Source organism: Aegilops tauschii, chromosome 6 (assembly GCF_002575655.3).
Source record: "Aegilops tauschii subsp. strangulata cultivar AL8/78 chromosome 6, Aet v6.0, whole genome shotgun sequence".
NCBI classification, from domain to species: domain Eukaryota; kingdom Viridiplantae; phylum Streptophyta; class Magnoliopsida; order Poales; family Poaceae; genus Aegilops; species Aegilops tauschii.
Genome location: NC_053040.3, coordinates 480707486 through 480720422, shown reverse-complemented (window position 1 = coordinate 480720422; position 12937 = coordinate 480707486). Strand labels below are relative to the sequence as shown.

Genomic DNA, 12937 nt, shown 5'->3' with positions numbered 1-12937 from the left:
TCAGGTTCCGGACAACTTTTGACTGCAGTCGTGTGTTCGAATCTTCCCGGCGTTTGTTCTGCGATGGCGCGCTGGTGAGCTTTGATTGGTGGCACCCAGGATGGGGCTCGGTGCCCTATGAGCTTGAGTTTTTAACAAAGCTTACCTTCCACGGCATGCCTCGACGTGCTTGGAACAGCGAGTCCATGAACGAGCTTATCAACGACCTTGGAGGTGAGCTCGTAAGTATGTTTGTTCCTCCGGACAGCTGGGCTCTGATGGTTATGGCATGGATGAAGAAGCCGTCCACCATACCGAAGGTGATTGGTGTTGAGATACCGGTGCAGGAACCGGGGTTGTACTATTTGTCGCCACCAAGGCCGCCGCGGACCACGTTAGGGATGTACATGTATCGAGTGTTTGTGCATGTCGAAGAAGTGGTCAATCCATCAATCGAAGTCCTGCCGCCGCCGTTGGTGCCAGGGTCCGTCGACGACGTCCATTACAGGAGTCAACGTCAAACTTTCCCCGTGTTGCTCGGAACGATGGATGGCACAGGGCCTACTCCATCGCGCGGCGGAAGCCACTGCTTCTTTGGGAGAAGAGGCAGGGCTGGCTGCCTGGATGTGCTCTAATTTGAGGTAACAACTAAATCTTGTCAGATACTAGTTAAATCCGAGCTATGGGTGTGAAGCACTGATATGCCAGCACATCTGATTGTGACCTGTTCTAATTTTTTACCTGAACTTTTTTTAGAAAGGGCTGTACGTCAACTTAATGTGCTAGCAGAACTTATTGTGTTGTCTGTCTGTTTTCTTTGCACAACATTCAAGATATTTCCCCGTCATTGATAAAGACGATGAACCATTATGTACGACTTCGTTGGTTTCAACATAGCCCTTCCCGTAGCGATCCACTACTTCCATCCTGATTGTGCCGCCTACGTGAAATTTTTGTATGCAAGTTCAGTGTGTGTTGGGGATATAACTACTAGTGTAACCCGCCCAGGAGGGGCCGGGTTACGCTATGGCAATTCATCGTATGAAGCCCAATATCAAGCTTAAAAGATGCCGGTTCAATAAAGGGCCTAAAGCCCGTAGGCGACTTAAGGCCCGTAGTGATAAACCGCCGTAATGGCATGACTTGTGTTGTAAGGCAAGATTAACTAGTCACCGAGCCGGACACTGTTTATGAGCCGGCCATGACTCTGTAGGCCGCGGGGCGTCAACCCGTGTATATAAGGGGACGACTCGCTGGCGGCTTAGGGCAAGTAACATCAAATCGGTAGCCAGGCATAGCGGATTCGCTCCCTGGTCATCGAAACCCTAGTAATTCCACCTCAACTGGAGTAGGCTTTTACCTTCACCGTAAGGGGCCGAACCAGTATAACCCTCGTGTCCTTTGTCCCGCTTTAACCCCTTTAACCTTCCTAGTTGCGATGGCTCCACGACTAAGTCCTTTCACGAGGACATCTGCCGTGACTATTCCACGACAGTTGGCGCCCACCGTGGGGCCAGCGCACGGTGGATTTGAGTTCTTGAAGGGCAGCTTCGAAGGGCTCAAGGGATACGCTGTGGGCCGGATGACCAAGAGTCATTGACCCGATAGCTTAACGACGTTCCATTACGGTGGATGCCACGTGTCGGTCACCCTTGACGAAAGCACTTCTGTGACGCGCGATTTATCGTCATGGAAGTGGACACTTCCGTGATGATAATTTTGGTAATGTCATGGAACACTTCTACGACAGCACAGGTATGACTATCTTGATTCTGTCATAAATTTGTCATGGATGTACATGCATAACAAAAAAACGCGACCTACTGTGACAAACACGTATCATCACGGAAGTGTATTTTTTTGTAGTGATGACAATATGACTTTTATGTGAATATGAACAAACATAAATTATTATGGTGTCTTCCTTGTCCAACGTCAACAATTTTGGCATATAATATTTTGATGGGGGCTCACAATCACAAAAGATTTTCAAGATAATGTATTTTCATGTGAAAATTCTCTTCCTTATACTAATTATTCGCGAATTGCTTTTATGGCCAAAATTGTGATTGTCAAGCCTCAAAAGATTTCACTTTCTAAGCCAATGTGAAGCTACCACTAGGCATGATATGATATCAACTTCATGACATTCAATTCATTCAACAATTTACTCATAGGATATAAGTGAAGCACAAGAGTAAATGACAAGCTACTCCAAAAAGATATAAATGAAGATCATGAACATAATATTTCTTTCTCTCAAATTAATTTAAGTGAAGCAAGAGAGAATTTCTTCAAAAATACTAAAGCACACCGTGCTCAAAAAGATTTAAGTGAAGCACTAGAGAAATTCCATAGAAAAAGAGCTTCGTTGACGCGATGCGAATGCCGCTTACTTAGCCTCCCTGGCAACTATTTGAGGACTCTATTTTATTTAAAAACTTCATATATAAGTATTTTATTAAAACAACAAGCAAAATAAAAATAAAATGACATTCTAAGAATAGCACAACTCATGTGAAGAAGCAAAAACTTAGGCTCAACCGATACTAACCGATAATTGTTGAAGAGGAAAGGTGGGATGCCTATCGGGGCATCCCCAAGCTTAGATGCTTGAGACTTCTTGAAATATTATCTTGGGATGCCTCGGGCATCCCCAAGCTTTAGCTTTTGTGTCTCCTTAATTCTTCTCATATCACGGTTTTCCTAAATCTCAAAAGCTTCACCCACACAAAACTCAACAAGAACTCGTGAGATAAGTTAGCATAAACCAATGCAAAAACCTTACCATTCTCTACTGTAGCAATTCACTAAAATTATTATTCAACATTGAATACTAAATTCCTCTGCGTATTTAACACTCCTATCCTCAAATAGAATCATTAAACAAGCAAACATATGCAAACAATGCAAACATAACAGCAATCTGCCAAAACAGTACAGTCTGTAAAGAATGCAACAGTATCAATACTTCCATAACTCCAAACATTATGAAAATCTACCACACTGTAGAAAATTTATCAGAGCTTATTATTCAAAAAGTTTCAACATTTTATCACATTCTGACTTTTCTAGGGAATTTTTGCAACAGCGGTGAACTTTCTGTTTTCAAACAGCAACATGTAGATTTGCAAAATAAGCATAGTAAAGGCTATCAATGCCACTTTTATTGAAATGAAAGATGAAAAACATTATTCTAAATAACAGCAAGAAAATCCTAACAAAATAAATTGACGCTCCAAGTAAAACTCATATCATGTGACGAATGAAAACATAGCTCCAAGTGAGGTTACCGATAATGTTGGAGACGAAAGAGGGGATGCCTTCCGGGGCATCCCCAAACTTAGTTGCTTGGATCTTCCTTGAATATTGCCTTGGGGTGCCTTGGGCATCCCCAAGCTTAGGGTCTTGTCACTCCTTATTCTTCTCATATCGACATCTCACCCAAAACTTGAAAACTTCGATCACACAAAACTTAACGGAACTTCGTGAGATAGGTTAGTATGATAAAAAGCAAACCATTTCACTTTGGTACTGTCAAAGACAAGATTTATAATTGTTTCCACACAATGCCTACTGTAGCATAACATTTCCACAAATTATATTGAGCAATATAAGCCACAGAAACTAGAAAGCAAGCAAACTATGCATTGAAACAGAATCTGTCAAAAACAGAACAGTCTTTAATGATCTGGATAACTACCATACTTCTGCTACTCCAAAAATTATGAAACAAATTAGGACCAGGTGGCAAATTTGTATATTAAACTTCTGCAAAAAGAAGCAACTCAAAAGCACTCTTCTGTTAAAATTAAGAATTATTTTCGTGAGCGCAAAAGCTTCTGTTTTTCAGCAAGATCAAATCAACTATGACCCAACATGATCCCAAAGGCTTTACTTGGCACTTTATTGAAACAAAAGCAATAAAACATGATCAATACTGTAGAATAATCATGTGAACACACAAAAATAGTAGGTAAAAGTGTTGGGTTGTCTCCCAACAAGCGCTTTTCTTTAATGCCTTTTAGCTAGGCATGATGATTTCAATGATGCTCGCATAAAAGATAAGAATTGAAACATAAAGAGAGCATCTTGAATCACATGGAAAACACATTTAAGCCTAACATAATTCCTATGCATATGGATTTTGTGAGCAAAGAACTTATGGGAACAATAATCAACCAGTATAGGAAGGCAAAACAAGCATAACTTCAAGATTTTCAACACATAGAGAGGAAATTTGATATTATTGCAATTCCTACAAGCATATGTTCCTCCCTCATAATAATTTTCAGTAGCATCATGAATGAATTCAACAATATAGCAATCACATAAAGCATTCTTTTCATGATACACAAGCATAGAAATTTTATTACTCTCCACATAAGCAAAATTATTCTCATGAATAGTAGTGGGAGCAAACTCAACTAAATAACTATCATGAGAGTGAAAATTAAAATCATGATGACAAGTTTCATGGTTATCATTATTATTTATAGCATACATGTCATCACCATAATCATCATAGATAGGAACTTTGTTGTCATAATCAATTGTGACCTCTTCCAACATAGTGGGATCATCATTAAATAAAGTTATGACCTCTCCAAATCCACTTTCACCAATATAATCATCATAAATAGGAGGCATGCTTTCATCATAATAAATTTTCTCATCAAAACTTGGGGGACTGAAAATATCATCTTTATTAAACATAGAATCCCCAAGCTTGTAGCTTTGCATATCATTAGCATCATGGATATTCAAAGAATTCATACTAACAACATTGCAATCATGCTCATCATTTAAATATTTTGTGCCAACCATTTTATTGACTTCTTCTTCTAACAATTGAGCACAATTTTCTGATCCATCATTTTCAAGCAAGATATTACAAAGATGATCAATAATATGATGCAACCTCAATTCCATTTTTTTGTAGTTTTCTTTTATGAACCAAACTAGTGATAAAACAAGAAACTAAAAGATTCAATTGCAAGATCTAATGATATACCTTCAAGCACTCACCTCCCCGGCAACGGCGCCAGAAAAGAGCTTGATGTCTACTACGCAACTTTATTCTTGTAGACACGTGTTGGGCCTCCAAGCGCAGAGTTTTGTAGGACAGTAGCAATTTTCCCTCAAGTGGATGACCTAAGGTTTATCAATCCGTGAGAGGTGCAGGATGAAGATGGTCTCTCTCAAACGACCCTGCAACCAAATACAAGAAATCTCTTGTGTCCCCAACACACCCAATACAATGGCAAATTGTATAGGTGCACTAGTTCGGCGAAGAGATGGTGATAAAAGTGTAATATGGATGGTAGAAATATATTTTTATAATTTGAATAAATAAAAACAGCAAGGTAGCAAATAGTAAACGGGCACAAAAACTGTATTGCAATGCTTGAAAATGAGGCCTAGGGTCCTTACTTTCACTAGTGCAACCTCTCAACAATGCTAACATAGTTGGATCATATGATTATCCCTCAAAGTGCAATAAAGAATCACTCCCGAGTTCCTATTTGCGGAGAACAAAAGATAGAAATTGTTTGTAGTGTACAAACCCACCTCAAAGCTATTCTCTCCGTTCTCTATTCAAGAGTTCGTACTAAAATAACACAAATCTATTTTATCCGTTCGATCTATCCTAGGGTTTGTACTAAAATAACACCAAAGTAAATTCATATTCATAATACTCAATCCACACAAAGAACTACAAAGAGACCCCAAAGTTTCTATCGGAGAAAAGATAATAAAAACGTGCATAAACCCCTATGCATAGATTACCCCAACGTCACCTCAGGAATCCGCAAGTTGAGTGCCATAACATATATCAAGTGAATCAATACGATACCTCATTGTCACCTCAAGTATTCATTTTGCAAGACATACATCATGTGTTATCAAACCTGAATATTCAATCCGACAAGACAAAACTTCAAAGGGTAAAGATTCAATTCATCACAACAAGAATATAGAGGGGAGAAACATCATATGATCCATCTATATTAACAAAGCCCATGATATAGATCACGAGAGAGAGAGAGGGATTAAACACATAGCTACTGGTACAAACCCTCAGCCCCGAGGGTGGACTACTCCCTCCTCATCGTGGTGGCCGCCGGGATGATGAAGATGGCCACCGGAGATGATTTCCCCCTCCAGCAGGGTGCTGGAACGAGGTCTAGATTGGTTTTAGGTGGCTACAGAGGCCTGCTGCGGCGGAACTTCTGATCTAGGTTAACCCCGAAAGGTTTCAGAATATTTGGGAATTTATAGTGCAAAGAGGGGGTGCGGGAGGCCACCGAGGTGGGCACAACCCACCAGGGCGCGCCAGGGCCCCCTGGCGCGCCCAGGTGGGTTGTGCCCACCTCGGGGCACCCCCCCTAGGTGCAGCTCGGGCCCATTGGTTTCCTTTTGGTCCATAAAACATCTCCAAAAAGTTCCGTGGTGTTTGGACTCCGTTTGATATTGATTTCCTGCGATGTAAAAAAACAAGCAAAAAACAACAACTGGCACTGGGCACTGGGTCAATAGGTTAGTCCCCAAAAAATGATATAACGTTGCTATAAAATGATTGTAAAACATCCAAGAATGATAAAATAACAGCATGAATACTTCATAAATTATAGATACGTCGGAGACGTATCACCGAGCACCAACGCCAAGAATACCGCACCGTCAAAGGGCAAGAGTACTGCATCGTCGAAGGGCTAGAGTGCTGCATCGACAGAGGGCAAGAGTACCGCATCGTCGAAGGGCAAGAGTGATGCATCGACGGAGGATGACGATGATGCCTTCATGTAGTATGCAAGCTGTATTTTTGAAGTCCAGCCCTACCGTTCAATTCAAATGTACTTGTATCTTAATTATCGGTTGCAGTCGCTTTGGAAATGTAACTCGAATAACAATGCAGATTAATAGTAATATGTCTCTCGCATACATAAAATAATATATGTCTCCTGATCAGATTCCTAAGTCAAAATTCAAAAAAAAACATTTCAGCCTAACATAAGCCGAAGAGCGCAGCCATGCAGCTTCGGCCTCCCATTCAGGCGAAAAGGTGGGCCCTAGGGACTTTTCGGCCTACTGCTGACCAAAGAGTGCTTTTCGGCCTACTGCTGACCAAAAAGGCCTTTTCGGCCCAGCTACGGATCTCTTCGGCCAATACGTGACCGAAGAGTCCTTTTCGGCCAACCGCCGACTGAAAACACCCTCTTCGGCCCACACGAGGCCGACGAGGTCATAGTTTCGATTTTATTTTTTTTGCATTAGGTGCTATAGTTTTCGAATTTGCTATAAAAATGTGATAGTTTTGAAAAAAAACTATATTTCACAGGGGTAAAAGCGTTGGAAACGACAATCCAATCAAGGCCTTAAGAGCATCTCCAACAGGATATCGCGCGCGGGGAAAAAGAAGTGCGCGTGCGCGAAAAAGCGGTCCGGCGCGTGGCAGTTTTGGCGCGCGGCGTCGGACGCGCTCTATAAAACCCGTGCGTGCGAGCCCGCCAACCGCCACTCCATCGCCTCCTTCTTCCTCGCCACGCCCTTCTTCCTCGCCGCCGCCGCAGCCGTCGCGCCCTTCTCCCCACTCCGCCGACATGCCGCCGCGCGCCCGGGGCAGCTCCGGCTACCGCGGCGTCCGCACCCGCCCCTCCGGTGTGTATTACATGGAGATCCGCTCCGGTAATATACGTCTCGGTCTCGGGACGTTCGAGACCGCCCATGAGGCCGCCCGCGCATAAGACGCGGCGGCGTGGCGCCTCAACCGGCCACGTTCGCAGATGAATTTCGCGGACGCCCGGACGCGCCAGCATCCAGCGTAGATGGGAGCACCGCCTCCTCATCGCCGAAGCGGACGAGTACGCCATGGTGGAGTGGCGCTAGCGCTTCCCGGAGGATGTCGCCGCCGAGAACGACTTCTGGGCGCAGGGGAGGGCACTGCGAGCCGCGGATCGGGCGGACAGGCGTGCGCGGAAGGCACTGGCGATAGCGCAGTGCGAACTGGGATCTGCGTCGATCTTTGACGACAAGGATCCTCGGTGGGATGACGCGTTTCTGTCCTCGGACTACACCACCGAGGAGGAGGACGACAACAACGAGGAGTAGTTTCTAGTATATTTGCATCGTAGTATCGTTTTTATCTATTTTTATTTGTATCGTATGGACTAGTTTGTGTTGGGCTTGAACTATACTATTTGAATTTTATCTATATGTTGTTTCATATTGTTCGTGCGTGTTGCATCGTAGTACCGGTTGCTCATGCGCATCGTTTTTTGCAGCGCCTGTTTAAGCTGCTCGTGCGTGCCATATTTTACCGCGGTCGTTGGAGCCAGCGCTCTACTGCGTGTAAAAAAAAGCTATTTCAACACTGTAAAATTAAATAGCGTGCCGCGTTTTACGCGTCTGTTGAAGAGGCTCTAGGCTAGCGTTGAACTCCATGCAAGCATGCATGGCCGGACGTCTATGCGCTTTTCCCTGGAGTGGCGAAAGGATCCATCGTACAACGCCGGACAGTAACAACGGTGGACAGTGAAGACAGGTAGGTACAGGCATTGCTACTGCTCGAACCGCTGTATACTGTGGCGAAGGTCGAATCTTTTTTGGATTTCTTGCTCGAACAGCCTGTATACAGACCGGGCGGACTTGATTTCTTGCTAGTTTCAGAGAACCTCATCATTCTTTTCCCGATCATGGTCCACCAGCGGCATGGGTCGGAGTCCCTCTGGCGTGCAGTAGACTGTGCAATGCCAAATTTCGTTTCACTACTGCCACTGTGCCACATCAAAAATATTTTAGCTGAACTTTACTGTGCTCTGTACCCTACGCTTGGCCATATTCTTCCTACGCTTAATAAAATGTTTTCCTGACCAGGAACGTCACAAGTTGATGGCCCACGCTACACTTGCCAGTACCTGGACACCCCACTTCCTGTGTCTCAAATTTTTTGTCTTAAATTTATTTAGATACGGATGTATCAAGGACGGAGAAAGTACTTACGATCGGCATCTAGGTGCGTTGAACATCAGGCTTGAAGCTAAAGACCAAGTGCGAAACCATCTAAGAAAAATATGCGAAACGAGAAAGCTCGATTGATGCATGAACACGCAGCAACCAACAACACATAGCTACCGCCTGCTGCAAGCGCCGAAGTTGTGAAACGCCAGACTGGTAGGAGTACATGGGGTCCCGGAGTACGCGTGTATCGTCACCTCCCCTGCCGGGATTTCGGCCGGCCAGTGTATTCTGATCGACTGATCCGTCGTCCACAGGAATAACATCAAGTTCAATGCGCCCATGGGAAATCTATTCGTGAGTTTTCCAAGCTCCCAAGTTCCCAACCACCATTCACCAAACTATACTGACAGATATCAATGAGCATGCTGCATGAATGAACGTATGCCCTGGAGACGGGTCACAGACTCACGGTTAATCAGAGTGTACAGAAAGGTGGCAGGTGATCCTGCGTGGACCATCTGTCCGGCTCGAATGTGTACATGGGCCGGCGGTGGCGACCGCCGATCACATGGGATCTGTGAGAGAGGCAACTACGCCATGATTTGACTGACAAATTTTCTGTCCCCGGAGTCTTAATCGACTAGCCGGCAACCAGAACCAGGATGGCATTGTAGTTACTACGTAGTACGCGGATCTTAATTTCCCGGTCGACCGGCGACCAGCGACGTCAACGAAGAGCTTGGAGCTAGCACGGCGGCAGCAATGTATACATGGTTCGGTCCGCCGGGGACCGTGCACGTACTATCAGTACCAGGTACTACTACACTATTGACGATCTTCATCTGAACGGTGAACACGATGCATATCTCCGGGCGACGACTGACTTATTGTTTAACTGCATGTGTCACATGCTATTAATTAATTAGCTTAAGCTAGCTAGTGTCGTCGTATTCCATGCATGCATGGCCCGTATGCCTCTGCCCAACCACTGGAGCTAGTGGCAAAAGAAGCGATATACTTATCCTTATACCTCATCCAGGTTAAATTAATTGTTTTCAGAAAAGAAAGAGGGAGACAACACTACACTTTGGCAATGCCAGGACACCCTGGTCGTTCTTACGGACCATTACAAAATATCTCGGTGGCAGCTAGCTGCAAGCTGCATACCTGCACCTGCACCGTCACATCTAGGTACATTGGAGGTAGCTAGCCAGACAAATATGATCAAATCAAATGACATCATCGATGGATAGTGTATATCTGCTAGCTGACCCGGATCGCGCAGGAAGTAATGGTATATATGGCCCTAGCCATGCATCAGCCAACAACACAGAGCTACGTAGTGCACTGCAAGGAGGGGAGGCGCCGATCAACTGTGAAACGCCAAAGCTAGCTAGCGGAGTACCTCACGTATCCTCTCCTCCCCGACCAGCGTCCACTGTGGAATCCGTCGTGCACGAACCCGTCCAAGGCAACTTCAATGCGCCCAACGAAAATACAGGCGCCGAGTTTTCCAAACTCCCAAATGCATGCACCAACCTATACGAAGTTCCCCTCAAAAAAAAATTAGTGCGCATGCATGCACATATACTCCCTCAGTTTCGAAATATAAGTCTTTTTAGATATTTCAATATAGACTACGTACGAATGCATATAGACATATTTTAGAGTGTAAATTCATTTATTTTGCTTCGTATGTAGTCCATATTAAAATCTTTAAAAAAAGAGTTATTTTTAACGAAGGCAAAAGATTACCTCATCTCATTAATTAAGAAGAAGAATGACAAGGTTCAAGAGTTTCATGACCATAAAGGCAGTACACAAAGGGATCACTCTCCCGGAATTAAATTGCCCAAATATTTAGCCCCAGCAATGACCCAAATCTTCGCCTCAACCTTGATCGACGGCAACCACGTGGGTCGGTAGAGATGCCTTGTTTCGAAAAACTCTCGCAATTCTTTTGTTCCAGATTGCCCAACAGACTAGCATCTTAATATAATTGATTGCCTTCCTGGTCGTTCTCGGTTGTCCGTCGCCGGCAAAAGAAATTTAAAACAATGTTCATGCGTTTTGAAAATATGTCGGTGATATTATTTTTTAAATAATTATACAATGTAAAACTGTTCTAGTATTTTTTTTCAAAAATTACACCATTCAATAAAAATGTCTGTGACATGCTTAAAAAATGTGAATACAATGTATAAAGTAAGATTTATTCAAAATTTGTTCAAACATGATTTTAAAAATATTCATCATTTATTTGGAATATTTTCAACGTGTATCAAAAAATCTTACGTGTGTATACATATAATGTACAACCTGTATTAAAAAAATCAACATATATTTGTTTACCCCCCCCCCCCCCCCCCCCCGGTTTGAAGATTCCCTGAGGGAAAAAAAGAATACCAATACAAAGGAGACATAGAAACAAAGAAGAAGAAAACCACACAAGGGTTAAACCGGTACATAGAACCTTTCCAAAATTGCTGCAGGGAGTTACAGTAGAGTGTTGGTCAGTTAGCGGATCGATGGGACAAACTTAGAGCATCTTCAACAGCCGCGCGACGCACAGCGCGTTAAAAAAGCGTTTACAGCGCCTCTGTAGCCAGTTTTGTGCGCCGCGGAGCGCTGGCTTCAACGGCCGCTGCAAAAAATTGCGCGCGCGCGCCACTCCAGCAGACCTGCTATATTTCTTCTCCTTCTACTCCGACTCGATATGCATAGATAGATAAAAAACAATATAAACGATAGATAGATAGTACATAGATAGATAAAAATGATAGATAAAATGATACATAGATAGTTCATAGCCTCCTCCTACGATAGATAATAAAACCGATAAATAAAAAACTACTCCTCGCCGTCCTCCTCCTCCGACTCCGTCTTCGCTTCGGTGATGTCCTCCTCCGATGTTTCAATGAAGGCGTCGAGGTACCGATCGTCTTCGGAGTCCCAGGACGACGCTGCTCCTAGGTCGATGTTGAATTGAGCGGCCGCCTTCCGCGTATGCCCGTCCTAGCGATAGGCGGCTCGCTCTGCCCTCCTCACCTCCCTCTCCGCCCTCCTTTGCGCGAAGAACTTGCGCTCATTGATGATGTCATGCGGGAAGCATTGGCGCCACAGCTCCATGGCTTCCTCGTCCATCTCGGCGAGGGTGAGACGGCGCTCCCGCCTCCGGTTCTCGCGACGATAATCGTCGGTGATAAGCTGCAGGAGAGGTGCGAGCTCCTGCGCCAACTCCCGCTTCGGCACCTCAGGGAAGTTCATGTCCCTACGAGGCCGCCGGAAGGGCCACGCTGCCGCGTCGTACGCGCGGGCTGCCTCGTGGGCAGTCTCGAAGGTGCCAAGGCCGTGGCACATGTTGCCGGACCGGATCTCGGCGGAGAAGGCGCCGGAGGGGCGCGCGCGGACGCCACGGTAGCCGAAGCTTCCCAATGGCGCGGCGGCATGATGGTGCGGCGGTGGCACGTCGGCGGCGAGGCGAGAAAGCGACAGAGGGAGCGGGGAGAGAGCGGCAGAGGGCGCGTGGCGAGGTGGAGAGCGGTGGGAGGGCGTGTGGCGGACGCTGCATTTATAAAGTGCGCCGGACGCTGCGCGCCAAAACTAGCGCGCGCTCGGCCGCTTTTTCGCGCGCGCCTGAGTTTCCCGCCGCCGCTAGAGCGCGCGAAACCGCCCCGCGCACGCTAAAACCGTCTCTTACCCCACGCGCGTGTTTTTTGCAGCCACTGTTGGAGATGCTCTTAGCAATAAGGGCATGCATGGTTGGCGGATAGTGCGCCCGTTCCAAATCACTCACTACCCCTCCATATAATTATGGCGACTTGGAGCATAATTGGTTTGCTGTCAAAAATTGGCAAGCCAACATTTGGCATTGTGCCAAATATTAGCTACTATTTGATTGACTATGAGTTGTTTTGCCTATCTCAAATAAAGTTGCCAATACTTAGCAAGTCTTGGTATTGACAATATTTGGTTACATTGACGATTATTAGGTTGG

The 12937-nt window shown here is 45.0% G+C and overlaps 1 protein-coding gene across 1 annotated transcript; it reads right to left on the bottom strand.

Moving 5' to 3' along the window:
• Positions 1–11955: 11955 nt before the first annotated feature.
• On the bottom strand, positions 11956–12696 carry LOC141026232 (uncharacterized). The gene is made up of 2 exons (XM_073502227.1): positions 12641–12696; positions 11956–12505 (listed from the first exon to the last, which is right to left on the bottom strand). The coding sequence occupies exons 1-2, from the start codon at positions 12694–12696 to the stop codon at positions 11956–11958; spliced, it is 606 nt and encodes a 201-aa protein (XP_073358328.1).
• Between the last annotated feature and the right edge of the window lie 241 nt (positions 12697–12937).